At 42.2% G+C, this 26,283-nt stretch overlaps 1 protein-coding gene and 1 pseudogene across 4 annotated transcripts; one reads left to right on the top strand and one right to left on the bottom strand.

Moving 5' to 3' along the window:
- Positions 1-6,152: 6,152 nt before the first annotated feature.
- On the bottom strand, positions 6,153-23,960 carry Znf239 (zinc finger protein 239). 4 transcript variants are annotated; one of them, XM_074079457.1, is made up of 3 exons: positions 23,902-23,960; positions 23,019-23,057; positions 6,153-8,077 (listed from the first exon to the last, which is right to left on the bottom strand). In XM_074079457.1, the coding sequence occupies exon 3, from the start codon at positions 7,782-7,784 to the stop codon at positions 6,630-6,632; it is 1,155 nt and encodes a 384-aa protein (XP_073935558.1). In that variant the 5' UTR covers positions 7,785-8,077; positions 23,019-23,057; positions 23,902-23,960; the 3' UTR covers positions 6,153-6,629. The 4 variants fall into 4 exon arrangements, with proteins under 4 accessions (XP_073935558.1, XP_073935559.1, XP_073935560.1 ...); XM_074079458.1 differs by having other exon boundaries at positions 23,881-23,955; XM_074079459.1 differs by lacking the exon at positions 23,902-23,960 and adding an exon at positions 23,719-23,874.
- Positions 12,810-13,425, top strand: LOC109674648 (cyclin-dependent kinases regulatory subunit 2 pseudogene; annotated as a pseudogene).
- Positions 23,961-26,283: the final 2,323 nt, after the last annotated feature.

The following is a 26,283-nucleotide window of genomic DNA, read 5'->3' as shown; positions in this document are numbered from 1 at the left end:
TTAGCATGTCTAATTTCAAACACCTATGTGTGTGTGTCTATGTAAACATCTTTAGGATGGTTCTTAAATTGCAATTGTGAAATTAATCCATAAAATTTGCTGGCTCTTTAAAAATGTTATCTGAGGCTCTTATCTCAATGCAAGCATTCAGGAATTAATTCTCAGAGTAGGGGGAAAAGGGCTGTTTTAAAATTCAAGTGGCAGCCTGCAGAAGAGATCTTGGAATTTGGTTGTTTGGGACAAAATGACCTTAACCTGTGTCATTCTGTCATAATTGAAATTTGGTACTTAATATATGAGTCTATTAACAAGTGTGTGTTCTGTAAATTGGTTTTATACAGAGAAACAGTTAAAGATTCCTTTCTTTTTTGGGGGAGTGGCACTGGGGTTTGAACTCAGTGCCTCATGCTTGCTTGGCAGGTGCTTGTGCCACCTGAGCCACTCCGCCAGCCCTTTTCTTGTGAAGGGCTTTTTCAAGATAGAGTCTCATGAACTACTTGCTGGGGACAGGTGTGAGCCATCGGTGCCCAGCTGAAAAGCTGTCTTAGCTGAGGAGCAGTGATGTGATCCCAATAAACTGTGAGAAAAGAGGCAACATTTCTGGATATGCATTTTGTCATATATTTGAAAGAGCTCCTGAACTCTGCAGTCTGATATGCTGATATGGCTGTCTGCAGGATTCAATACTGTTGAGCACTATCCAAACTTGTTCACTGATGTGTCCTCCACAAATGAGCAAATGAAATAAGGAAATAAGTATATTTAAAATAAAGAGAGAAATAGAGCCATCACAGAAGAACACCCCTGGGGACATGTCATTTGAACAAAGACTGAATACTATGGGGTGAAGATCCATGAGTGGGGCAACGGTTAGCCACACAGGCCTGTGATAGGAATGAGGTCAGTATGTTTGCAGAAGAGAAAGAAGGCTAGTGAGGTTGGAGTGGAAGAACAGTCTTGTCAGGAGGTGAGAAGACCCTAGACCACAATGTCTGTGGACTTTGGATCTGTTCTGATGGTCATGAAAAGCCACTGGAGGGTTTCTGAGCAAGGGAAAGATGTGCTCAGATTTAGTGTTTTAAAGAGAATTCTGGTTTCTGAGTGGAGTCTAGGGAGGATAACAGTGGGGTTGACAGGAGACTGCAACAAGCCAGGTAAACAATGGTGGCATTTTGAGGAGAACGGTGCTTGGGGAGGCGGCGAGCAGGGTGAACTTTGAGACACAGTTTGAAAATGAACGTGGTAGTGTTACTAGAAAGCTAGTCCCCTGACCTCAAGGTCAGTTCACAAGTGTTGAGAGCAAGGTTTTGAGGGAAAGGAAATAAGGTTTATTATTCATCAAAGAGGAGGATAGGGACAGTCAACCTCTCAAAGCTCTGTCTGTCATCCCCTTTCTGAAAGAAAATGTCTACCGGAGTTCAGGGTCTCAGTTTGAGTATGTGGCAAAACCCATGTCCCATAATAGGTGCTCACCTTGGTTCTCCCAGTTTGCTGGCGCTACATCTCCAAAGCTGTGTGTCTTGGCTGACAGGTTCAGTCCTCCTCACTGGACAGAGAGAGATAAGGGGTAGAATATTCCCTGGCTTAATTGGAGAGTAAAGAGTGTTAACCTTGGTCTCTCTGGAGCAAGAGATAAAGGGAAAAAATGTCAGCTTCAATAATAAGCGGAATGGCCAGCATGCATACTGGCTACAACTTTTCAGTCCCAGTTACATTTTCCCCACAATCAATTTGTTTGTTCCATTTCTGTGGAAAAGGACATCACAATTGTTGCTATTAGCAACAGAATGTGAACTAAGAATCTGGGCACAGTGCACACTTATAATCCCAGCAGTGTGGAGGCAGAGGCAGGAGGACCACAAGTTTTGGGGCTAGCCTGGGCTACACAACAAGATCCTGCCTCAAAAAACAAACAAACAAACAAAAAAAAAACAAAACAAAAAAGAAAATGGATTAAGACACTTTGAGTTAAAACTTCAAGGGCAATCTGAGTCCTTAAAACCTTTTCTCTCTTGAGGGAAAATGGATCTCTTCAGATACCCCCAAGAGAAGCAAGTGATAGATGTTCAAGAGGACGAATGACCAAAGAATCAAAAGACTTGTACAATGTTTTTTTTTTTTTTTTTTGTGATTTCAGTGTATGCCTGTCCTAATGTCAACACTGTTCTATTTCGATTATTGTCTTCCAGTTTGAGACAGGGTCTTACTATGTAGCTCAGGCTAACTTGAACTTGCTGTGTAGCGCAGACTGACCTCAAACTCATGATCCCCCTATCTCCACCTCCTGAGTTGCTAGGATTAACCGGTGTACACTGCCACATCTGGCTTTGTCTCCTTTTTAATCAGGTTGCCTTTTTATTGCTGAATTTAAGTTTTTTTTTTAAAAATATAGTTTGGATACAAGACCTTTCATTTTCTAGTCCATAACTTTCATTTTCTTTTTTGGGGGGGCAGTGGAGTTTGAACTTAGGGCCTCACGATTGCTAGGCAGGTGCTCTACCCCCTTAGCCACTCTGCCAGCCCAACTTCTATTTTCTTAATAAAGTTTGAAATAATTTTTTTTTTGAGATGGTGATCTTGCTGGTCTTGAACAATCTTCATGCCTCAGCCTCTTGAGTAGCTGGTTTTAAAACTGATGAAGCCCTACTTAGATTCTTCCTTTTATTATTTTCCTTTCAACAAACTGGGGATTGAACCCAGGGCTTCCAACATGCTAGGCAAGTGCTCTACCACTGAGCTGCACCTTAACCCTTTTGTGACTTTTTTTTGTTTTTTGTATGTGTCCTAATGAAGATTTTCTTCTAGCACTTTATAGATTTCGTGTTTATGCTTACATTATCCATTTCCCTTATTTATTCATATTTGTATAGAACTTGTTGAAAACTGTGTTCTTTCCCCCATATAAAAATCTTTACATTCTTGTTGCAAACCAACTGAAAAGATACGGTGGGTCAGTTTATCTTTTTAAGTAGTTGTAACTTTCTAAGTCTTTGAGTTATAAAATTTATGAATATTGTGCATCTATTTAGAACTTTTAAAGCTTTCAGCATCATTTTGTAGTTGTAGGAGCACACATTCTGACAATTTCATCCCCAAATATAGTTTATGATCGTGATGCTACTATAAATGGCATTTTTCCATTAGTTTCAACTTTCAGATGTTTGATGCTGATACATTGAGCGTGTATCTTTTGTCCTTACTAAACTCATTTTAGTTAGTTATCATATACTTCTTATGCTTTTCTATAGACAATCATGGCACAACAAAGGGCTTTAAATATTCTTCCGAACTTTCTTGTTTTTTAGACAGGGTTTTGTTATGTAGCCCAGGTTGGTATCAATCAAATTCATGATCCTCCCATCTCAGCCTTCTGACTGCTGAGATCACAAGTGTGTCACCATACCCAGCTTCAAAGTCATTGTATTGGCCAGGACGTCTGATAGTGTTGATCACAAATGGTGAGAGCAGACATGGCTGCCTTATTTCATCATATAGTATGTAATTTCTAACTGAGAGGTTTTATGAATGCGGCTAGATTCTTTCAAAACTTTTTACACTTAAAAAAAATTTTTTTTTCTGTGGTACTGGGGCTTGAACTCAGGGCCTTCACCTTGAGCCACCCCACCAGCCCTTTTTGGTGTTGGGCTTTTTTGAGATAGGGTCTGGGGAACTATTTTGCCTGGCTGGCTTCGAGCTGCGATCCTCTTGATCTCTGCCTCCTGAGTGGCTAGGATTACAGCCATGAGCCACCAGTGCCTGGCTAAAAATGTCAGTGTTTTTAGTATCGTAATATGATGAAACAAATTGCTATTTGAATGTCAAAGCTACCTCAAATTTCTAGGACAAACATTACTTTACTATGTAGTATTACCATTCTTTTATAGATTGCCATTTTCTTTTTTTTTTTTATGGAGACAGACTCTTCCTATGTAGCCCAGACTGTCCTTGAACTCAAGAGCCTGCTGCCTCAGTCTCTAGAGCTGGGATTACAGGCACGTACCACACCTGGCTCTAGAATGCTACTTTCAATGTACTATTTTCAAAAATAAGTTATGAATTTCTGTTCATGGTGAGACAGGATTTTCTCGTGATGCCCTTTCTTATCTTTATAGCTGGGTAATGCTGGTCTCATACAACTAATTGGGAAGTGATTTTTTGTTCTTGGAAGATTTTGTCTAGAATCATTGTGTCTTCCTTAAATGACTGATGATTTACTTGTGCCGTCTGAGCCTGTACTTTTCATGAGAGGGTTATTAGCTACAAACCCATTAATAGGGCTATTTAAGTTGTCCCTTCTTCAGTGAGCTTTGGTAGTCTGTGCCTTTGACAGAACCTTTCTGCTCCATCTAAGTAATGACTGTGACATAAAGGTGATGGAGCTCCTTTCCTACTCTCAGTGCCTACAAGATCTGCAGTGATGTCTCCTGTCTCATTCCTGATAATGACAACTTTATTAAACTTCCCAACTGGCCAGGACTTGGTTCCACTGAAGTTTCTCTATTGTTTGTCCATTTGCTATTTAATTGATGGGTTTTTTTTGGCTGTCATTTCCTTATCTCTGCTTGCTTTGTTAAATGTGTTTTTTCTAGTTTTAAGCTGGGAATTTAGACCAATTTGCAATCTTTCTTCTCATCTAAGATAAGTATTTAATACCAGTTTTCCCTGTGAGCATTGCTTTAATTGCTTCCCATGATTCTGATACATTCATGAAGTTCAAAATACTTTCAAATTTTCCTTGTTATTTTCTCTAACCCATTTCTCATTTAGGAGTATGTTGAGTAACTTCCAAACAACTGGGGATTCTTCAGTTTAATTCTGTTCTGGTATGAGAACATACTTTATGGACTTAATTTCTTTTTTAAAAGGACTTTGTAGCCCATAAGTACGCTAAAAAAGAATGCCTAGCATGCTACTGCTGAGTGTCCTGCAGGAGTCAATGACTCCTGAAGACAGTGCCATCTAAGCTTTCTATATATATCCTTACAGATTTTCTACTTGTGATAATGACTATTTAAGAATACTGAAAGATCTAACTGTAACTGACAATTTGCCTGTATTTCAGTTTTACACTTGATCTTAGCCAAAAGGCTGAGAAGCAGTATTATTTCATCAGTTTTAATCTCATGAATTTTGGAGCTTTATTTTATGTGTACTGGAGCAAGGATGAGAGCTGCTTTAGGTTGGATACCCACATGCCAGAATGTACAATCTCACTTGAAGTCATTCAACATTTCAGAGAAGGAACTTTCCACCTCTTGCTGGAGGGTAAATCCTGGTTGGCCACACATGGGGTGGGAGAGAAGTATGTGTGCATATGGGATGAGAGGAAGGTTCACAGCTTTCCTGTCATACCTCACTCCCATCCTCCATAGTATGACCCATGTCTTAGCCTGCAGCCAAACTGGAAAAGAAGGGTCTTTTCCCTGTCCTATGTGCAAGCAGTACAATGCCTGCTCCTGTTGGATACAATAGGTAGCCTTCCATCCTCTTCCCAGCTTTCAAATTTTTCCTGAGATCTAATTTGCTGATGAACATTTTCCTGTTACCTTTATTGCTGTGTTTTGTAAATGTTGTTGTGGTTTTGTACATGTAAACAAAAATTTTCTAGTACTTTAGTGCCATGCTGAGATCAGGCATGTTTAACAAAAGCACATTCTCTAGTACTTTCTCTGTTAGGCACTTTTAGCTTATCGAGCCCAAATATGGATTCTGCAGCCCCTATGGATCTGCTGCATGTGCTCCCACGTGTTGGCTTCCCCCAGCTTGGCCTTTGGACCTCTCTGTTGGTATCATCCGCTCTCAGGTGCCCTCCATCAGTGCCAGCTTTACTCTGACAACTACTTTGGGCATGTTGCTTTGTACCTTCCCTTACTTTCATTCTGGAAGTACCCCCAATAAACCAGTTACTCAGGAAGAAGTATGTATGTATGTCTCTAAAGAACCAGTGAAGGTGGTGTTAAACTTTGTGACAAAATATCTATGGGCAGGGAGCAATGAGTAACTCTTCTTGGTGTGTGGCTACAAAATGATGCACATTTTTGCATTAAACACATGAGGTTTCCAGGTCCATTATAGCTCAACTCCACCTTGGGCTCAAATGGATGTTATACAATCATAGTTTAGAGAGGGATACTTAGGACTTAAAGGAAATATGAAAAACACAAAGCATGTAATTTGAAGAGAAACCAGAGTTCCAAATTCTCAGCGAATATAAAAAAGAAGAACATGTCCTGCATGGGCAAATATGAAGTTCTTGCAGTTAAAAATGCTGGGTGGGATATGTAGTCTAACAACACTGACTGAATTGCAACATACAGGTTTTTACTCTACCCATCTGTGGAACTACAACAGTCCACTCATTAGTTAGCATAGCAAAGTGCAAGGGAACTTATCTCGATAACCTTTACTATCTTGATAACCTTTACTATCTCTTTCCTTTGTCAAATATAAAGGAAAGAGTTAAATGTATTAAACTGGGAACTTTTTTTTTTTTCCCAGTGCTAGGGATTGAACCCAGGCCTTGCATATGCTAGGCAAGCACATTATCACTGAGCTGCATCCTTGGCTATTAAAACTATTTAAGTCTTCACAGTACAAGTATTCTGAAGCTCTGAACAGGCTCACATCACTTAATGGGAATCCTTCCTGTGAACCCGCTGGTGGATGTGAAGGTTGGAGCTCTGGCTGAAGCCCTTTCCACACTTGCCACACTCATAGGGCTTCTCTCCCGTGTGCACCCGCTGGTGGATAAGAAGTTTGGAGCTCTGGCTGAAGCCCTTGCCACACTTGCCGCAGTGATAGGGCTTCTCCCCAGTGTGGACTCTGAGATGGATGCGGAGGTCCGAGCTCTGGCTGAAGCCCTTCCCACACTCGTAGCACTGGTAGGGTTTCTCTCCTGTGTGGATGCACCGGTGAATATGAAGGTTGGAGCTCTGGCTGAAGCCCTTCCCACACTCCCCACACTTGTAGGGTCTCTCTCCCGTGTGCACTCGCTGGTGGATGTGCAGGTTTGAGCGCTGACTAAAGCTCATTCCGCACTCCCCACACTCATAGGGCTTCTCTCCCGTGTGCACTCGCTGGTGGATGTGCAGTTTAGAGCTCTGACTGAAGCCCTTGCCACACCTGTCACACTTGTAAGGTTTCTCACCTGTGTGGACTGCATGATGGATGAGCAGACTTGAGCTCCTGGTGAAGCCTTTTCCACATTTGTCACACTTGTAAGGTTTCTCATCTGTGTGGACTGCTTGATGGATGAGCAGACTTGAGCTCCTGGTGAAGCCCTTCCCACACTGCTCACATCTGTAGGGTTTTCCTTCCATGTGGTCTCTTTGATGAAGTAGTAGTTCTGAGTTCCGACTGAAGTGCTTCCCACACTGACCACATTTGTACAGTTTCTCTGCAATGTGGATTTTCTCACAAGGATTACCAACTGGGCTGGTATCAAGAATTTTTCTACAGTCATTATGGTTACAGGACTTCTCTGTGTGAGCTCTCTGATGATTGCAATTGATCAACTGTGATTTCCATTTATAAATGTCTTTACCATTATAGTCAAAGGAATCTAAGGATTCTTTCAACTGGCCATTCTGGCAAGGTGCCTCACCATCAAACAATGGCTCTGTCACATCAGACACAAGTTTAACTTGAAGGGTCTCTGAACAACTGTCCACATGAAGACTTTCGCTGCTTACCACTTTTCCCTCAGTGCTTTCTTCAGTTACAAAACCCTTGCTCTCCTGAGGCTCACTCTTACAGAACTTCACAGAGGAGTCTTGTGTGGCCATTTGCCTTGGGACTTTCAAAGACAAGTATTTTTCACTGTCAATGTCTGTGAAATCACTTTGAAGAGTTGCCACACTGTTCTTGTTTCTGGAAATATAAAAGATGCTTCTCTCTACTTTGACAAGAAACTAGGTCAGGAACCCTGTTCACTTCCCTTGAAAATTCACAATATAATCCTGACTCCCAGGCATTACCTGGCCATCTCTTCCAAACTTAGCCAGCAGAATAGCTTATATAACAGATCTTGAAGTCCTTTTTCTTCAAGATTTTCCTCCAAATCTTCATTCAACTTCTCCTAGGAAACAGAAAGTTTAGTGATAAGAATAAAGGGTAGATTTTAAGATTTCAGAACAGGCGTGCATAAGGTCCTAAGATTTAGCAACTAGCATGAAATTCAGCTTGTTTTTATAGTCATGTCTTTTGGGTTAATGTCAGGATAGGGAGACCTAGATTCAAAAGACAAACATTCCCTCTCTGTTTTTAAGCATAGCCAGTAAAATATTCTTTACTAATCCTGCAGAAGGCTATGAATTCTACATCCTTGCCACAAACAAAACTTCATTTTACTTTGATTAAATATCTATTTAATTGGTAACTTTACTTTCATAGGTGTTGGGGCTATAAGGAAGAAAATAGAATTATTTTTGCTTAATAAGCTAGAGCTTCCCGGCATGAAAGACAATGATAGTACCAAGTTAAGTGGCAAAGGTGCATGCACAGTACAGGACGTACAATAAAAGACATGCCAACCAGCCACGGGAGCAGAGCAGAGACACTCGAGTCAAACCTTGGGGTCTTGGGAAGATTTCTGAGAAAAAAGAATGAAAATAAAAAAGGTGAAATGTGGAGAGAAAATATGACATGCTTGAGAAAAATAAAGCCAGCTTATTGTGAAGGAGATTTTTTTTTAAAAAGGTAACAGTGGGTCTGGGGGGTGAAGCTCAGTATTACAACACTGGTTCAATGTCCAAACACACACACACATGCACATACACACACACACACACACACACGCACACGTGCGTGCACAGACGGTAGTAATAGTGAGGGATGCAGCCTGGAGAGGAAGCAGGAGCACAAGCAAAAGGCTTGATGTCTAACACTAAGGACTTAGGGCTAAACTCTGTAGGGACTGAAAACTAATTATTGAAGATTTAAACTCACACCACCAAAAAGACTTTAGTAAAGAGACAGCTGTATAGTAATTCAGGAGAGAAATGGTAAGGGCGATGGTTGAGAGAGAAAGGGACTCATCGAAATCATGTGATGACAAATTAAGTGTTAGAGGCAAGGAAAGAACCAAGCATGCCCCCCAAATTCCCTGCAGCACCAAGCGTGCTCCCCAAGTTCCCTGCCGGAGTGACAAGCATACTGGTGCTATGTAACAGGATAGGAAGCAAGTAAAAGGCTGAAGTGAAGGAGGGGGACAGATGACAAACTCAAAATTGAACTTGCTGAATTTGTGATGCTGGTGGGATGTTCCTGTGTCCAGTAAGCATGAGCTATGTAGGTTTGGAATCCTGGGAGAGCTATGCTAGGAACAGAGGTCTTAGTGCGTTAGAACAATTATTGTGAATATCCTACTATTACAGCGAGACGACAAAAAGAAATCTGGAAGTCTTGGAAAAAAAGAAACGTTGCTATCAGCAGAATCAAAGTGTTGAATTCCCAGATGATAAAGAACAGATGGATTAGGAATGATGGGAAAGCTAGAGACAGAAATGCATGGCTCAACTCATGTACATGAGAAGGCCCTCTGCTGGGGTCAGAAATTCTTCTTAGAAATCCTAAAAATTCAAATCCCAGACTCAGAGTTGGCAATTATGAAGACGGGCCTGTTATTTCCGGTCAGGCCTTCCTAATGGCGAGTGGCTGTTGCCACGAGCAGCATCTCTCCCAACTCCCCTTCCCCAGACATGAGGTATTGGGTGGCTAACAGCAGTGGCCTCAAGAACAAATCAGATGAGCTGCCAAAGAAAGAGTCTATACAGTATCGGGCTGAGGAATGAAGCAGAGGTTAAGGTAAGGCCGAACCTAACAACAAGAGGGCTGATTTATCCATACGTGCCCAGCAGAAAGCCTCAAGATGACCTCTAAAGTGTGTGTTCTGGAGCTGGAGAAGCAGGGCAGACCCTAGGTGACTTACTGGCACAAAGAAAAGGCCTTAAAAAATGGCCTCACCATCCACCATCTGGACTCTTATTGGCTCCTCCCAAGCCCAGTCAGCAGTGGTTGAGCACTGGCAGAGGATGCATAATCCAGCATCATACTGGGAACACAAGACTTTTGAAAAACATATTAGCAGACAATTAAAAATACATGAGCAGACTAAAACAAAATAAAAACCAATGAGAGGCGCAAATTTGAACGGTGAACAGAGGAACTGAATTTTATTTATTTTTGGTGGTACTGGGGTTTGGACTCAGGGCCATGCGTCTGCCAGGCAGGCCATCTACCACTTGAGCCACACCCCCCGCAGCCAAGGAAATGGAATTCTGAGAGTTCTTAATTAAAATTCCAGAGAAATTGGAAAGGATATCACATTTAAACACAATCTAACAATACGATACACACATTGCTATGAAAAATAATTCTAATTCTTCTAAATTAATAAAATAAGTAATACCAACTGAAGCACTTGGGCTCTGCTGCATAACCCTCATTTTGCACATGAGGAAATCATGCTGAAGGAGGTTAAGTAAGTTGTTTCATAGCTAAGACTCAGGTTGTCAAACAGCAAAATGAATGAAAAAATGGTTAAGGCAGAAGATTGAGCGTCTCACAGGATACAGATTAAAAAGATAGGCAAATGGAAAGATAAAAGTAAAAGCCCATTTTTTGGGATTATCATGAGAATAGTACAGATACAATGAAGTGAGAGACAATGATCAAAGAAGTAACAGAAAAAAAAGTTTCTCAGAATTCAAGATTCAGGGCCCACTGAATGCTAGAAACAGTATGTGAAGACCCACAACCAAAGCACACCCTTGTAAAGCCTAAGGACTTCAAGGGAAACAAAGCAAAAACAAGAAATAAAACCCAGAGGATGCTAAAGCATCTAGACAGTAAAGCTAGATCATGGGCAAGTAAATGTGAGTTATATTGACACTGAGCTACAAATGAGCAATACTGGACACTAGAAGATAATGTAGCAATAAATTCTGGGGGAAAAGTGGTTGTGAAATTAGAAGTTTATATGCAGCCAGTCAACCATTTCAATGGGAAGACAAGGACGAATTCAATTCCTGAGACAATCATCCAGAAATGTTCTGTGGAAAAAAAGTTAAGAAAGATGGTAATACATGAAATAGCAGTGATAAAACACGAAATTAGGTTGAATCAATTGTTGATACAAGAGAGAAAAAACATAACCAACACTCTACAATAGCAGTATGGAATGAAAATTTCCCTTAAGACCGACCTGTTTTAAAAAGGCAAGTATTGGTACGGGGTGTGAGGAGGAACTCTGATCACTGCCACGACTCTGAGAGAACAGACATATTCGCAGAGGTACTATAAGAAAAGCTATGTCTTCATAAGTGAGGAAGTCTACAGAAAATCTCAAATACTGATAAACAGAAGTCTGTGACAACACCATAAATTCAAAGGATACCAAGGTACCATGTTTCACATTAGTGCCAGCATTGAAGCCAAAGCCTGAAGACACACTGCTCATGAGTATACGCTGGTACTGCTGATGAAGGATGGCATTGACCGCTCCCTATCAAACTCAGATGTGCGCACTCAGCCTCCAGTGTGGAGGCTCTACTCTCCACATTTCCAGGCAGAGTTGGCAAGCGGTGTCTACTCACTACAAATGGCTTGTAAAAATCAGAAACCACAACCTGGGTAGACAGGACCTAGGGAGATTAAAGAAACTTTGCATTGTGCACTTATATACTTCTTTGCATAACCACATGAAGGCATTTATTCTTTTTAAATAGCAAAATGGAAAAGAAACCGCATATAAGCATATTGTTTGGCATGAAGACAAACCCAAGTGGAGGAGTCACGCAAAGGCTGGCAACCGAGTATCTTTAAGGTGCCTCACTGAGGGTCCAGGAGCGCTGAACAGAGAGATCCGCTTATAAACCTTTTATAACATTTGTTTACCTAGGTGAAGGAATCATTGTGTGTACAAATTTAAAAAGTAATGGGAAGTAAAACCAAAAAGAACAAAAAAGTAAAAACAAACAATAAAATGAGCACAAATGATAAGCAGTGCAGTATAAACCAGTTACAGGTCAGGAGCCAGTGGCTCACGATGTAATTCTAGCAGAGATCAGGAGGATCGCAGTTTGAAGCCAGTCTAGGCAAATAGTTCACAAGACCCTATCTTGCAAATATTTAACACAAAACAGGGTGGTGGAGTGGCTCAAGTGGTAAAGTGCCTGCCTAGCAAGCATGAGGCCCTGAGTCCAAACACCAGTACCACCAAAATTAAAAAAAACCTAATAAAAATAAAACAGTTACAGGATGGGCCAAAATTATGAAATGGCCGAAGCATATTGCTTTAACATCAGTACAGTACAACACTTGGAAGGGGCTAGAGGCTGCAGAAATTATAGGTATACAAAAATCAATGGAGGAAAAATATTATTAATGATAGGTTTTTGACTTTTGGGGGGCAGTACTGGGGTTTACACTCAGGGCGTCACACTTGAGACCCTTTGCCAACCCCAATGATAGGTTTTCTTAAGTAGTAATAAAACTTTGTGATACTGGCTTAATACTTAGAATAATGTGCTGGAATAATGTACTTAGAATAATGTGCCTGTAATCCTAGCACTCATGAGGCAGAGGCACAAAGACCATGAGTTCCAGGCAGACTTGGGCCACATGGTGAGGCCATCTCACAAAACAAGGGCTGGGGATGGAGCTCTGTGGCAGAGTGCCTGTCTAGAATGTGCAAAACCCTGGGTTTGATCCTCAACATCGAAAAAAATAAGGGTCTCAGTCGAGTCGTTTCCCTGGCTTGGGGAGGACCCGCTGCGCCTGCTCTTCACACTTTTCTCTCTCTCTTTTTTTTTCCCGCCCATCTGCGCACTGGTAGAATGGCCCACAAGCAGATCTATTACTTGGACAAGTACTTCGACGAGCACTACGAGTACCGGCATGTCATGTTACCCAGAGAACTTTCTAAACAAGTACCCAAAACTCATCTGATGTCTGAAGAGGAGTGGAGGAGACTTGGTGTCCAGCAGAGTCTGGGCTGGGTTCATTACATGATTCATGAGCCAGAACCACATGTTCTTCTCTTTAGACAACCTCTTCCGAAGGAACAACAAAAATGAAATGTCTGGGATCGTCAATTAAATCTTTTTCAAATTTAATGTATATGTGTATATAAGGTGTAGTATTCAGTGAATACTTGAAAAATGTACAAGTCATTCATCCAAACCTGTGCATGAGCTGTATTCTTCACAGCAACAGAGCTCAGTTAAATGCAACTGCAAGTAGGTTATTGTAAGGTGTTAATTTCTTCTGGACAGTTTTTCTTTTAATATAAGTACCTGTTTGACTTTACCTGTTACTTTTGTTAAATAAAGTTTGTATGTTGCATTTAAAAAAAAAAAGAAAAAAATAAAAGCCAGATGCAGTAGTGCACATCTATAACTGAAGCACTGAGGAGAGTGAGGCAGGAGGATCAAGAGTTCTAAGCTAGCTTGGGCTACAGAGGAGGCCCTGACTCAAAATGGCAGAAGAAGAAGAAAAATGAAAATAATATGAAGAACTAGAGGTATGTGTGGAGGCAATGCAGTCCCTGAAGACTGAGGCAGGAGGATGGTTAGAGGCCAGCCTGGGCTACATACCCAAGACCCAGTCTCGAAGGAAAAAAAAAAAAGGCAAGACACAGAGCTCATGCCTCTAATCTCAACTACTTGAGAGATGGGAGATTGGGAGGATTCTGGTTAAGGCCAGCCAAGGCAAAAAGTTAGAGACCCCATCTCAATCAATATGCCATGCGTGGTAGTGTGTGCTGCTATCTCAGCTGTGAGGGAGGCAGAGGTAGGAGAATCATGGTTCAGGCTGCTCAGGGCAAAAAATGTGAGACCCTACCTGAAAAATAACTAAAGCAAAAAAATGGCTAGGGGGATGGCTCAAGTGTCAGAGTATTTGTGTGGAGATCTGAGTTCAAACTCTAATACCACCAAAAATAAACAAAATCCCCCAAAACAAGTATCACTGGGGGAAAATGTTGACTTTAGAAAAAGGGTCTTTTTTGTTTGTTGCTTTTGAAATGGAGTCTCATGTAGTAGCCCAGGTAGGTCTCAAACTTGCCATCCTTTGCCTCAGTCTTCTGAATCCTGAGATTATAGGTGTGTGCTACCAACTTGGATAAAGGAGCCTTTTATAAGGAGTCAACATAACATAAATAAGCTCTCTAATACATACTGTGTAAAACAGAAAATTAAAAGAGTATAATGTCGAAACTGTAATTACATATATTTGTAACATATGTATGGAGCACATAGAAAAAATAGGATGAACACACTATCAGTAATTTCATTTCATATTGTTTGAAATTTTGTGATTTTTAAATCTTACTTGTATAAAACAAGACTAGCGAACAGCTATGTTCAGTTTTATATCAATGAAGATGAAAACTGTGGCTGAGGTTGTGGCTCAAGGCACACAGAAAATACTAGAGCCATGAAGATACAAATCTAGGGCAGAGCTTGAACCTGGAAGCTCACATCCTTTCACTGCTGCCCATTACAAACCGTTCTCTACACAGCCACAGAGATACTCCTGCCATTCACTGGCTGCCCACTTCACTTTTACCTGCCACAAATAAACCAGGCCCTGACACTTCTTCCTGCTGTATCCTCACAGATATACACAGACGAGTTTTAGCCACACTCTTCCTCCCAGGTCTTTGGGTCTCCTCTTGCATGATGTCCTCTGCCTGGGATATTTTTTTCCCTCACCAGTCATCTGTTAAAACCATTAATTCTTTGGCTCTCAGTTTAAATGTCTCTTCAGAGGCCTTTCCTGAAACTCTAAATATATACCAGCACTCAGGAGGTAAAGGCAAGAGTATCATGAGTTTGAACCCAGCCGCTAGTGGCTCATGCCTATAACACTAGCTATTTGGTAGGCTGAGAGAGGAAGGATTGTGATTTGAGCTCAGCCTGGGCAAACAGTCTGTGAGACCCCACCTCTAAAGATAACCAGAGTGAAATGGCCTGGAGGTGTGGCTCCAGCAGAAGAATGCCTGCTTTAAGCATGAGGCCCTGAGTTCCACAAAAAGCAAAAACAAAACTAAACAAAATGACAAAACGAATACATACGTCATCCTCATCCCATGACATGCTTTCATGCCTTCAGTGTCTCAGAGCACTGCTGCATCCTTAAGATATCAAATTACACTGTTATTACACAGCAGTATGTAGTGTGTACATAATACTTGTCCCGTAAGACTAGAGAAATATTTCTTCTCTGCTAAATTCCACTGCAGTCAATTATTAAATAATGACTAAGTACACAAAGCAAAGTATAGCCAACCTTCTGTGGGTTCTCCACTCATAGATTCAACCAACTGCAGGCTGAGAATAGTTTGGGGAAAAAATACCCCTTGTTGGTATTCCCCAAACAATACAGCATAACAACTATTTACAAAGCATTTACATTGAATGAGGTACTATCAGTGTTCTAGAGATGATTTAGAGTACACAGTAGGATATACAGAAGTTTTATGAAAATACTATGCCGTTTTATAAAAGGATCTTGAGCGTCTTGGAATTTTGATATCTGTGGCTTGGTGGTCTTAGAACCAATCCCCTAGGGACACTGGGAGACAACTGTATTGGATATGTTGCTTTCCGCCCAGGATCCTGGCTAGAAACAAGGAAAATTAACAGACTTACAGATCCAGTGCTTAAAACCAAAGCATATAAATGAGTATGTTGTCAGGTCTGAGACTGTGAGACGTAAATGAAGAGGTGAGGTGGAAGGGGCAAAGGTTTCACATAAGGTAATGGACTTCACATAAGACCTTAAAGCATAATCCCTCATCGGAACCACCGCATGGGATAAGCAAAGGTTCCAGAGCAAGGAAGCGTGGAAGGCTCCAGGAAAACACAATGAGTAAGAAAGGAGAGTAAACTCTGGCACAGAGAACAGTGCTCCCTAGATATGACAGGTCACAAAGGGGCTAAGGAGTCAGGCAGAGAGTCTACACCAGCAACTAAAAGCAATTTTGGTTTTTCACTCAAAGAACTACATTAAATGATGTGTTTAAGGAAGACAAGACTTCTTGCAACATCCAACTTGGGCTTGAAAGACAACGTCAGCAACCTGGCTAATTGTTGCCATAATTCGAGCATTACATGGACCCTTTTTAGGGTGAGATATGAGAGAATTACGAATGTTAACAAGGGCTGGAGGTGTGGCTCAAGTGGTAGAGCACTGTTTTGCAAGTGTGGAGCCCTCAATTCAAACCCCAGTGCCACCAAAAACAAACAAAAAGTTAATAAATTTAAAAGAACTTCAAGTCAAAAAGGAAGTAGGAGAGTTGCATGATGAGGATGGAGAGAAAGAAACCAAATAATGGCCCACTTTTAAGCCAGGGGCTGCAAAAACCACAAAAGTGGAACTATGGGAAAAGAAGGTAAAAAGAAAAAGAATCTTTAAAATTTGATTTCCACCGAGCATCTCCCTGCCTTGCAATATCTAATTTCCATCATTTCTTTTCTTACACATTCAGGATTTAGCCCCTCCCTCCTGAGAATGATGGACACTTGTGCTAAGATACCTTCATACTCCTCCTGCCCACAACCTGTTCTCCCTGAGCTGTCTGTCAGTCATTCCACCTTTACCTGTCTTTCACAGTCATCTCATGGTCACTGCTGTACTGTCCTTTCCACCTTACTCCTACCACTTTTCTGAAAACCTCAACACTTGTATCAATTTCTCCAACACTGACCTCACATTCTCTAATCTCTTCTGTGACTGACTGCTGCCTCCCTTCAACAAACCACAATAGCCACGGTCAGGACTAGTTCACTACTTGATTCTCATAGTTCTTCCTTCCATTTCAGCTACCACCAATTCCTCTAGAACACATCGGTGTCCATCATCTCTCACCTGTACCCACCTCCTAATAATTGCTCTGTTTCTATCTTGCTCCCCAGAACGTGAGGTTCCCACACAGCAGCCAGGGTGATCCTTGAAAACACAAACCAGACAGGCATGAGCCCCTCCTAAGGCTTTTCAGTGGACACTTCCTAAGACCCAGGCTTAGCATTCTGGCTTATGAGGCTCTGCAAACCCAGAGTCTGTTCACCTCCCAAACCTCAGTCAGAATCACTTTCTTTTTTTCTTTTCCTTTATCATTTTCACATTTACTTACCTGTGCATACATTGTTTGTGCCACCTCTCCTACCCCACAGAACCACTGCTTTCTTACGATGACACCTGGCCCCAACAACTGTGCAGGTGACTGAAGCACATCAAACTCATTATCTACATAGATATCTCTATGTATACATATCTCATATCTCTGCACCAGCCGCCCTTCCGCCCAGAGTGTTCTTTTTCCACATCTCATCTTCTCACACTGCTTACTTATTCTGGTCTCAGCCCAGTTTTTGCCTCCTTAGCTCTCAGGAACTACCATTTTTCCACTTTTAATTTCTTCGTACTACTTATAAGCCTTACCTCATTTTCTTCTCTTAGTCACTTGCTTTCTTATTTGTCTCTCCCCCACTAAGATATAAGTTCCTTGGGACCGAGAGGCAGTCTGCCTCATTCACTGCTGCATCTCCAAGGCCTCAAGCAGGGCCTGGCACAAAGAGGAGGCCAAATATTTACTCAGTTAATTTCAGAGACTCTTGCTCTCTCCAGGGTCCTGTCTGATGGAGCAGTACTTCTCCAGTGACCTATTTCTTTATTTATGTCTACATGGTTCATGGTCTGGCAATAGTCAATAAACCATATTTTGAAAAGCAGAGTGATGAATATATTAAACATGGTAAGAGCCAAATGTACTCAACTATGGGCCAGGCAAATATCCAATAATCTTTAGAAGGCACGCTGTCCCATAAATCACATTACCTAGGACAGCCTCCATTTGAGGCTGACAAGGCCACGCCTGCCCTGTAGGACACATAGCTTACTCAACCAGTGGAGAGGGTGAAAATGAGGGAGAGTGGCAGCTATCCTCCCAAGCTCTCCTTTCAAAGTTAGGGTCTTCATTCTGTTAGAAAGGCTTGTCAAGAGAGGCCTACAAGGCCCTGAGCAGAGATGGGACAATGAACCTTGGACCTCCATCATGACACCCTCTAGTGAAGCACAGTCCAGTGAATATGAACCAAGCAGATGGCTAGGAGTGTAGCTCAGGCACTTACCTAGCATGTGTGAGGCCCTAGGTTTGATCCCTAGCACCACAAAAAATTAATTAAAAAAAAATAACAGGGCATAAGTTTGCTTTGCTTTTTGTCTTTATCTGCAAAGTTGATCTACAGGGAGGAGCCAGAGACAAGCAGCTTGGAAGGAACTAAAAGCCTTTAACCCTGTTCCATTCCTTAATATTTTAGTCGAGGTCAGCAGTGACTTTCAGTGGTCAAGAACACGATGTGTCTTACATGAGCTTGTAGTTCATTAATTACTTTTCCCTTCTGATTCACTTGTCTTCCAGTGCATCACTCTCTCTTTACCTTCCTTCTCTCTTATTGTTGCTGGTTTATTCTTTCCTTCCTACCTCTGAATGTTCATGTGTTTCTGATTGCAGTACCTTTCCTCATCTGTTCTGTCTCAGGCCTTTCTATTGATGTCATCTGTTCTCATTCATACTGTCTGGATCTCTTCCTGCATATGGTATACACACACACACACACACACACACACGTTCTCCACTTTGTGCCTTCACTTGAGTTTGAGGCCAGCCTACATAGTGAGACTCCATTTCAAAAAAAAAAAAGAAAGGAAAGGCAGCAGTAGAAGAAATTTTTGTTGACCTATTTTCAAGTTCATTGGTTCTTTCTCCCATTTGTGGTGTATGTAATACATGTGCTCACCATAAGCAATTCTTATTCTGTTACTATTAGTTTGGCTTTTAGCATTTCTTTTCAATTTTTTTCTTAGAATTTCTCTCTTTGCTTCTGTTATCCTTTTGTTTTTGAATGCTGTCTGCTGTTTTCATTTAGGGCCTTCCATCAACATGCCTGCATTTTTAATTGATACAATAAATTTTAAATTACCAAGCAGTACCTTTTAAGAAATGATTTCTCATTTTCTCAATAAAACTACTTGAAGAAAGTTACCTCAAGAATGACACTTAATACATAAATATAAATCTATATCTATATACATACACACATACATCCAAGTTTAATTTCAAACTTTAGCTGTGCTCTCAACTTTGGAAAAAAAATCCCAGTTGACTGTGTTGACTTGGCATTGTATAGAAATCAATAGCCACATTGATCTAGAAATGTCAAACTTAGTTTTTTCCCATTTGTATCGGGGTGACGCACAATTAAGTATGCAAAGTTAAATATGTAAATATGTGAGTTTGATTACAGAAACTTAATAAAGTATTCTCTTAAAAAAAAAGATGGACACTTAGAATCATAGTGTATGCGATAGACAGGGTTCTCCCCACCCCCCGCCCCTTTCCCGCTCCTGTGCTGACACTGTATGGCAGTGGAGACCTATGGCTCAAAGGCAACTGAAGGGCCTTGTCCTTTGATGCAAAGAACAGCAAAGCCAGAAGTAAATCCCATGTTTTCTAGATCTAGGATATTCTTTCTCTGAAATGGAAAGGGTGGCTAAAGCCAGGTATAGTGCCTGTAATCTCAGCACTTGGGAAGTTGAGATAGTAGGGTCATAAGTTTGAGGTCAGCTGAGGGTACAGAAAGAGACCCTGTGTTGACAGAACAGTAACAAAAACACCTGAAGTTATTTGAATAAAATATCAGGGTGGATTTTTCTTTCCCTCTTCTTTCTTAATGAGATGAAGTTTTGCTGTGTAGCCCAGGGTGACCTCAAAACTCCAAAGCTCAAGCAATATCCTGTCTCTGCCTCCTGAGTAGCCAGGACTACAGACATGCACCACCATGCATGGATGAGACTAGATTTTAAGGAAAAACAATTGCTTCCTAACATCACCATCAGCAAAGGCCAAATTTTTGTTTGGCAAAGACAGTTCTTTATTGATCATGAATGCTCATGAAAATTTATACAGAGGATACTGAGTGAGAGCACTGAAGCGTTACTGAGGACTTTGGGAGACTAACATGTGCAAGACCCTGGCTCAGTGTACTATCTTCCCTTCTGTTCCTTGATGGCTATTTATTCATTGCTGATATAGTTAGAGATTGATAATATAGTAAATTTTGAGATTCTGATATATGTTAATAATAACTTCTTGAATTTAAAGAAAGGACTTCATTTTACTAATACTTTCTGAGTGTTTTCAATGTACCAGAGATCACTCTTGATTTCTGCTCAATGACAGGAGTTCCAGTTTAATCCCTCCCACCTCTGTGACTGTGGGTAAGTCACTTCACCATTATGAACCTTAGTTTCCTCATCTGTAAAATGAGGGCGTTAGATTTGATGATCTTTTAGTTCTCTTTAGTTGTATCATTTCATTATTCATTTCAACTGAATATAAATGGAGAAATATATGTCACTTAGATTTCGAGGCAGTTGTGCTAGTTGCTGGGGATTTCTTTTTTTTTTTTTGGTGGTATTGAGGTTTGAACTTAGGGACTCATGCTTGCTAGGCAGGTTCTCTACCACTTGAGTCACTCAACCAGCCATTTGTGTGTGTGTGTGTGTTCGATAGTTTTGAAATAGGGTTTTGTTTTTTTTGGGGTGGGGGGGTGCTGGGCTGGCCTCAGATGGCAATTCTCCTGATCTCTGCCTCCCAAGTATCTAGGAGTACAAGTGTCAACTACCTGTCCTTCAGAATTTTATCGCCAACCTGTAAGACAGACTTAATACCTGTAGTAGAGGTATGTGAAAGATTCTATGAGATCTCACATTAAAAGGTGAACAGACAGAACAGCTATCATCAAAAACACCACCACCAACAGATGTTGGCAAGGATGTGGGGAAAAAGGAACCCTTGTACACTGCTGGTGGGAATGCAAGCTAGTGCAACCACTCTAGAAAAAAAATGGAGGCTTCTTAAAAATCTAAACATAGATCTGCCATATGACCGACACAACAATCCCACTCTTGGGGATACACCCAAAGGAATGTGACACAGGTTATTCCAAAGGCACCTGCACACCCATGTTTATTGCAGCACTATTCACAATAGCCAAGTTATGGAAACAACCAAGATGCCCCACTACTGACAAGTGGATTAAGATAATGTGGTACTTATACACAATGGAGTTTTACTCAGCCATGAAGAAGAATGAAATCTTATCATTCTCAAGCAAATGGATGGAACTGGAGAACATCATCCTGAGCAAGGTTAGCCAGGCTCAGAAGATCAAAAATCGTATGTTCTGCCTCATATTCTGACTTCAGATCTAGGGCAAATACAGCAATGTTGTTGGTCTTGGGTCACATGACAAAAGGAGAGCACATACGGGGGGATTGGGGAAAGGCAGGAAACCCAAAACATGAAAGTGTTTGATGTCCCCACTGCAGAGGAGCTAATACAGTAACCTTAAAGTGACAGAGGTCAATATGGGAAGGTGATCAGGAACTAGTGAAAAGGTCAGGTCGAGATGAATCAATTTGGGTTGTAACACATTTGTACACGTAAGCAGTGCTAGGAATCTCTGTATAGCTATCCTTATCTCAACTAGCAAAAATGCTTTGTCTTTCTTATTATTGCTTATGTCATCTCTTCAATAAAATTGGAGAAAAGGGCAGAACAGGTTCTGCCTGGAAGTGAGGGGGTGGGGGGGAGAGGAAGGGGGTGAGGGGCAGAGGGGAGAAATGGCCCAATGTATGCACATATGAATAAATGAATAATAAAAAAAAAAAGGTGAACAGACGTCCTTCACAGCATGCTCCTGCCACTGTATACTATGCCCCTAGGAACCCAAAATAACAGGGCCAACCTACCATGAACTGAAACCTCTGAAACTGAGGCAGGACAGGTCAGGGGAAACGAGGCATGGGAAACAGCAGCAGGAATTCTGAGATAAACACTGTATTAATAAATGGCCTGATTAAGTCTTACAACTCCTCAACATTTAGTAAAGAGAAACAAAGAAAAGGGGATGGGAAGCCCCTCTCTCCCTCTGGTCTGCTTGCCCAAATGATTAGCATATTCTGGGAGTGAAAAAGACTATCTTAAAGAAAAGACACTTATCCTGGGAAAAATCACCTGAGAAAATGGCTCCTCTGGGCACAAGAACTGTTTACAAAGGATAATACTTATCACAAAGATGGACACCTGTCTTAAACGGGTGCCCAAACACCCATGTCATTGTATCTCAAAATTTAGTAAACAGGTCAACCTTGAAAATCTCTGGGCCCAAATGATAAAGGAATCTGATTATAAGAATGATGGAATATATCCCAGGGTAAATTAAGGTCAAACTCTCAACCTATCTTTTCTCCATAAATAAATACCCTTGATGTTACAGCACCCATTGCACCTGTTACCAGATGTGCAGGCATCCATGTCTGGGTTGTTTATTATGTTGCTATTTTTCCTTTGCTTTATTAATAATTTTTCTTGATCTCTACCGCAAAGTATCCTAGAATTCTTTTTTGGGACAACATCAAGAACTCAGTACCCAAGGAGCAGGGGATTACTTCTCTGTTTTGGAGGACCTCCTTCCTGGAGCATCACTGCCAGTTCTGGTAACAAACCCTGAGCCACAATAAATCTTTCCTCCTTTGTAAACTGATTATATCCGGTATTTTTGTGAAATGTATGGCAGGAAAAGGCTAGTTTTCAGAGGATTAGGCAAAGTTGCTCTGGGGAGTCTTTCAACAGAAAAGTACAGTTGGGTTTTCTGAGGAGTGAGTCAAATTCATGGAGTGAATGAAAACTAATGTGGAGCTTACAGTCAGTCAGCAGATACCTGTGCAACACCATCTGCTAGCTACACAGTATTTTAATTTGCCAATGCCTCATGGTCCGTCTCACACTGAAACTTGACAATGAAGAGAAATACAACAAGGAGTACAGAGGAGAGGACCCGACACTACACAGGTACTCAATGAGTGATGTCCTATTTTTGTCCCAAGAAAAAAAGCTTATGTCTGATTTTAGAGATTAGGCATTTTCACAGAAAGAAACCCAAACTCACCTGGAACTAGGTCACTTCTTCTCAGGGACCGGCAGATTCCTGGAAAGGCAGAGTTGGAGAAAGAGAAAAAGTCAAGAAAACTAAGCCCATCCTGTGAGCCACAGACAGTGCAGCAAGACTGTAGGAAAGTTACTCAGCTCCTGTTACTGACCCCTGTTCGGTCACCTTTCCTTCTGCAGTCCGCGCTGTCCCTCCCTCACCCCACTCCTCTGAGCTTGGGATCCAACAGGCCAATCTCGCCCACAAACCCCACAAGGGTAAGCAAACTGGGCAGTCGCCAGCATCTCTAACATGCGCCCACGTCCTCAGCAGACGTCCCAATTCTGCCCTAAAGGAGCTCTCGTGTTATATTGCGCACGGATTTCGGATGCCCACACGCCTTCCCCGACCTTATTCTAAGAAGCCCGACTCGTTTCTGGGGTGCAGGGACTCCGACACAGCCTCTTTTTAGCGAGTGCAGAGCTATGGACCTCTCAAGGGTGCCCCTCACTTACGCCGACTGAAAACCTCCTTGAAATAAGGCCAGTAACTGGCGTGGAAAAGCCCGACTACGAAGCCCTGAGCCTGGCCCTACAGGGCTTGGCCAGGAGTGAGGAGGGGCCTTCGGGACCGCTGCCTGCTTTGCTGGGGGGCCCCGCCCCCGTGTGACCGGGGCCTTGCGAGGGCGAGTTAGGCTGGGCTCTGCGGCGTGCGGACTCACGTGCGGCTCGGCCGCGCCTCCGCAGGTCGCCCACTCGTGGTCCTCCCGCCCGGCTTCCGGGTCTCGGCGGCCCAGCTCCCACCCCGCCGCACGCCCACATAACATCCAGGTGTCCCTGCCCGCAGCTAGCGGGCGGGTATCACCACCCACGTGGAATCCTACCTAGAAACGTAGGATACTGACCCGTGCCCTCTGCGCGAGCCCAAACTTCAAGTCCCAGCAAGCCGCGCGCGGGACACGCCCGCTTCCGGCACCCACTTCCGGAGGCGTGGCCTTGCTGGGACTCGGCGGTGAGCTCCGCGACGCTGCGCTGCGCTGCACATGGTTCGTGTCTCACTGTGTGAAGCCATTGGTGTTTGCGGCTCTTCAAGCTCGGCGACGAGGTAGTTCAAGTCCATGCATACCTGGCGCTGTTCAAGACGATGCCGCAGGATCACTGCCCTTGTGGGCGATAAATTTTAGTGGGGGAAGCATGCAATCCATAAATGTAAATAAATGGCATAGCTCACAAGGTGATACGTACAAGTGTTATGGATAAGGTGCTATGGGGAAGTAGAGCTCTGCTGGGGAGTGCTCCTGCGGGTGAGTGCGGGTTGGGGGTGCGCCTTACGAATTTAATACAGGGGATATTGGAGCAAAGACAGGGTGAGGGAATAGTTACGCGGCACTCAGCAATCAGAACTTTCCCAAACGTGTAGACGTAATTGATTATATATATGTATACATACAGAAACAAATGGAATCATACCATATGTATGGGCCTGAAGTTTGCTTTTTATAATTCAGTAATGCTATGTATCAGAGATTATGAGGAAATAGAAACCTTTGCCTTCTAAGACTCTTGATTGTTGATGACTTCACAGTGTGACACTAACATTTCTCAGGTTGCGTTTCCCTTTCCTTCACTTTCCTCTTGAATTCCTTCTCTTCAGATTTAGTTTGGGGGTGAAAGAGCTGTTCCCTGGACCTTCTTTGGTGTGTCATCTCCCAGTTACTCCTTAATAACAAATTACCCCAAACAATGGTGTACAGCAAACACAAATTTATTCTCTTACAGTTTTAGAGATTAGAAGTCTGAAATCAGGTTCACCAAGCTACAGTCAAGAGGTCACCTGGGCTACTTCCTTCTGGAGGCTGTGAAGCAGAATGTTTCTTCTCCTTTTCCAGCTTCCATTGAGGGCTTATTTTCCTCTACATGGTTTAGACTGGCCAGGAACTCTGGATGCTCCTACTTCAATTACAGAGCTGTACCACTGCACCCAACCTCTTCCTCTATCTTTGAAGTAGAGAAGACTCTGATCTCTGTTTGTGAAATCCATCTCTTTCTCAGTCTGATGACTCCTGTGTTCTCCTATGACTACTGTATTACATTGGGCCCAGCTGGATAGTCTGGGATAACCTTTCTACATCAAGATCCTTTAATGACATTTCCTGAATCTTTTGACCTGTAAGTTAACATTCACAGTTTAGGACATGGACATATGGGAGACCATTGTTTTCAGCCTATCACACATAGACAGGCCCATTTCCCCTCTGAGTTTCTCTTCAGTTACTCTTCTACCCTTTGTGTGGGGAGCACAAAATTCTTCCCTTGGACCTCATTTGTCTCCTCAGTCTTTAGTGGAAAACCACAGAGCTGTTTCCTGATCCTTGGGTTCTGTCACCCTAGCCCTGACCCTTATGTCCTCACATTCTGTCTGTCGCCCATCCACTTTAGAGGCCATGGTCTATCATTATGACCAGTCTTTTGCATAAACCACTAACTCTTGCCCCTATCTTCCTTGATTTTATTCTTCACAAAACCTAGTTGACTGCAACTCCCTGTCTATCCCTGCCTGTGCCTGTGTAGCAAATGTGGCCTTGAGAAAAACACGTGGCCTCTGATGACTGGTTGCCCCTCAGTTCAAGTGGGTCTGTCATGCTGCCAAGCTATATTTTCACATTTTCTTAGTCTATACATTATCCTAATGACTAGTTCTCAGCTTCTCTTTCTTCTAGCCCCTTAATAACTCCTCCCAACTTACTGAGATGACAGCTTTCTGTGTTACTGAGAAAGGAGAACTTCTGTACCCTCTTAGAAGCACATTTGCCTACCTCTGTATGCAACATATGTCCCTGCTTTTTTTTTTTTTGGTGGTACTGGGATTTGAACTCTGGACCTTACATTTGCTAAGCAGATGCTCTACAACCTGAGCCACTCTACCAGCCCTTTTTTTGTGTTGGGTATTTTTTGAGATTGGGTCTTATGAACTATTTGCCTATGCTGGCTTTGAACTTCTATCCTCCTGATCTCTGCCTGCTGAATGGCCAGGATTACAGGCACCTGGTTGTGCTCTGCTTTCCATTCTGAATGAACTCTCCTCCTGCATCCTTGGTCTCTTTTCATATGCATAAGGGCATCCTCTTCTCTCTTCTGTAATAACAGATTTCATTCTGTACTGAATCATACGAATGATTATGCTGTAATATCTTCCGTAAATTATCCCTTTTCCCACCCCGTCCCTCTCCAGCTACTACTCCATTTCTCTGCTTCCCTTTATAGCAAATCTCAAAAAATTTTCTCTA

The sequence above is a fragment of the Castor canadensis genome, chromosome 7, assembly GCF_047511655.1.
Source record: "Castor canadensis chromosome 7, mCasCan1.hap1v2, whole genome shotgun sequence".
Lineage (NCBI taxonomy): Eukaryota > Metazoa > Chordata > Mammalia > Rodentia > Castoridae > Castor > Castor canadensis.
The sequence above is the reverse complement of the archived record's forward strand: the minus strand, read 5'-3'. Positions and strand labels throughout refer to the sequence as shown.

Coding starts and splice junctions, on each gene's coding strand:
- Znf239 (XM_074079457.1), bottom strand. CDS start 7,784: ATGGCCACACAAGACTCCTCTGTGAAGTTCTGTAAGAGTGAGCCTCAG.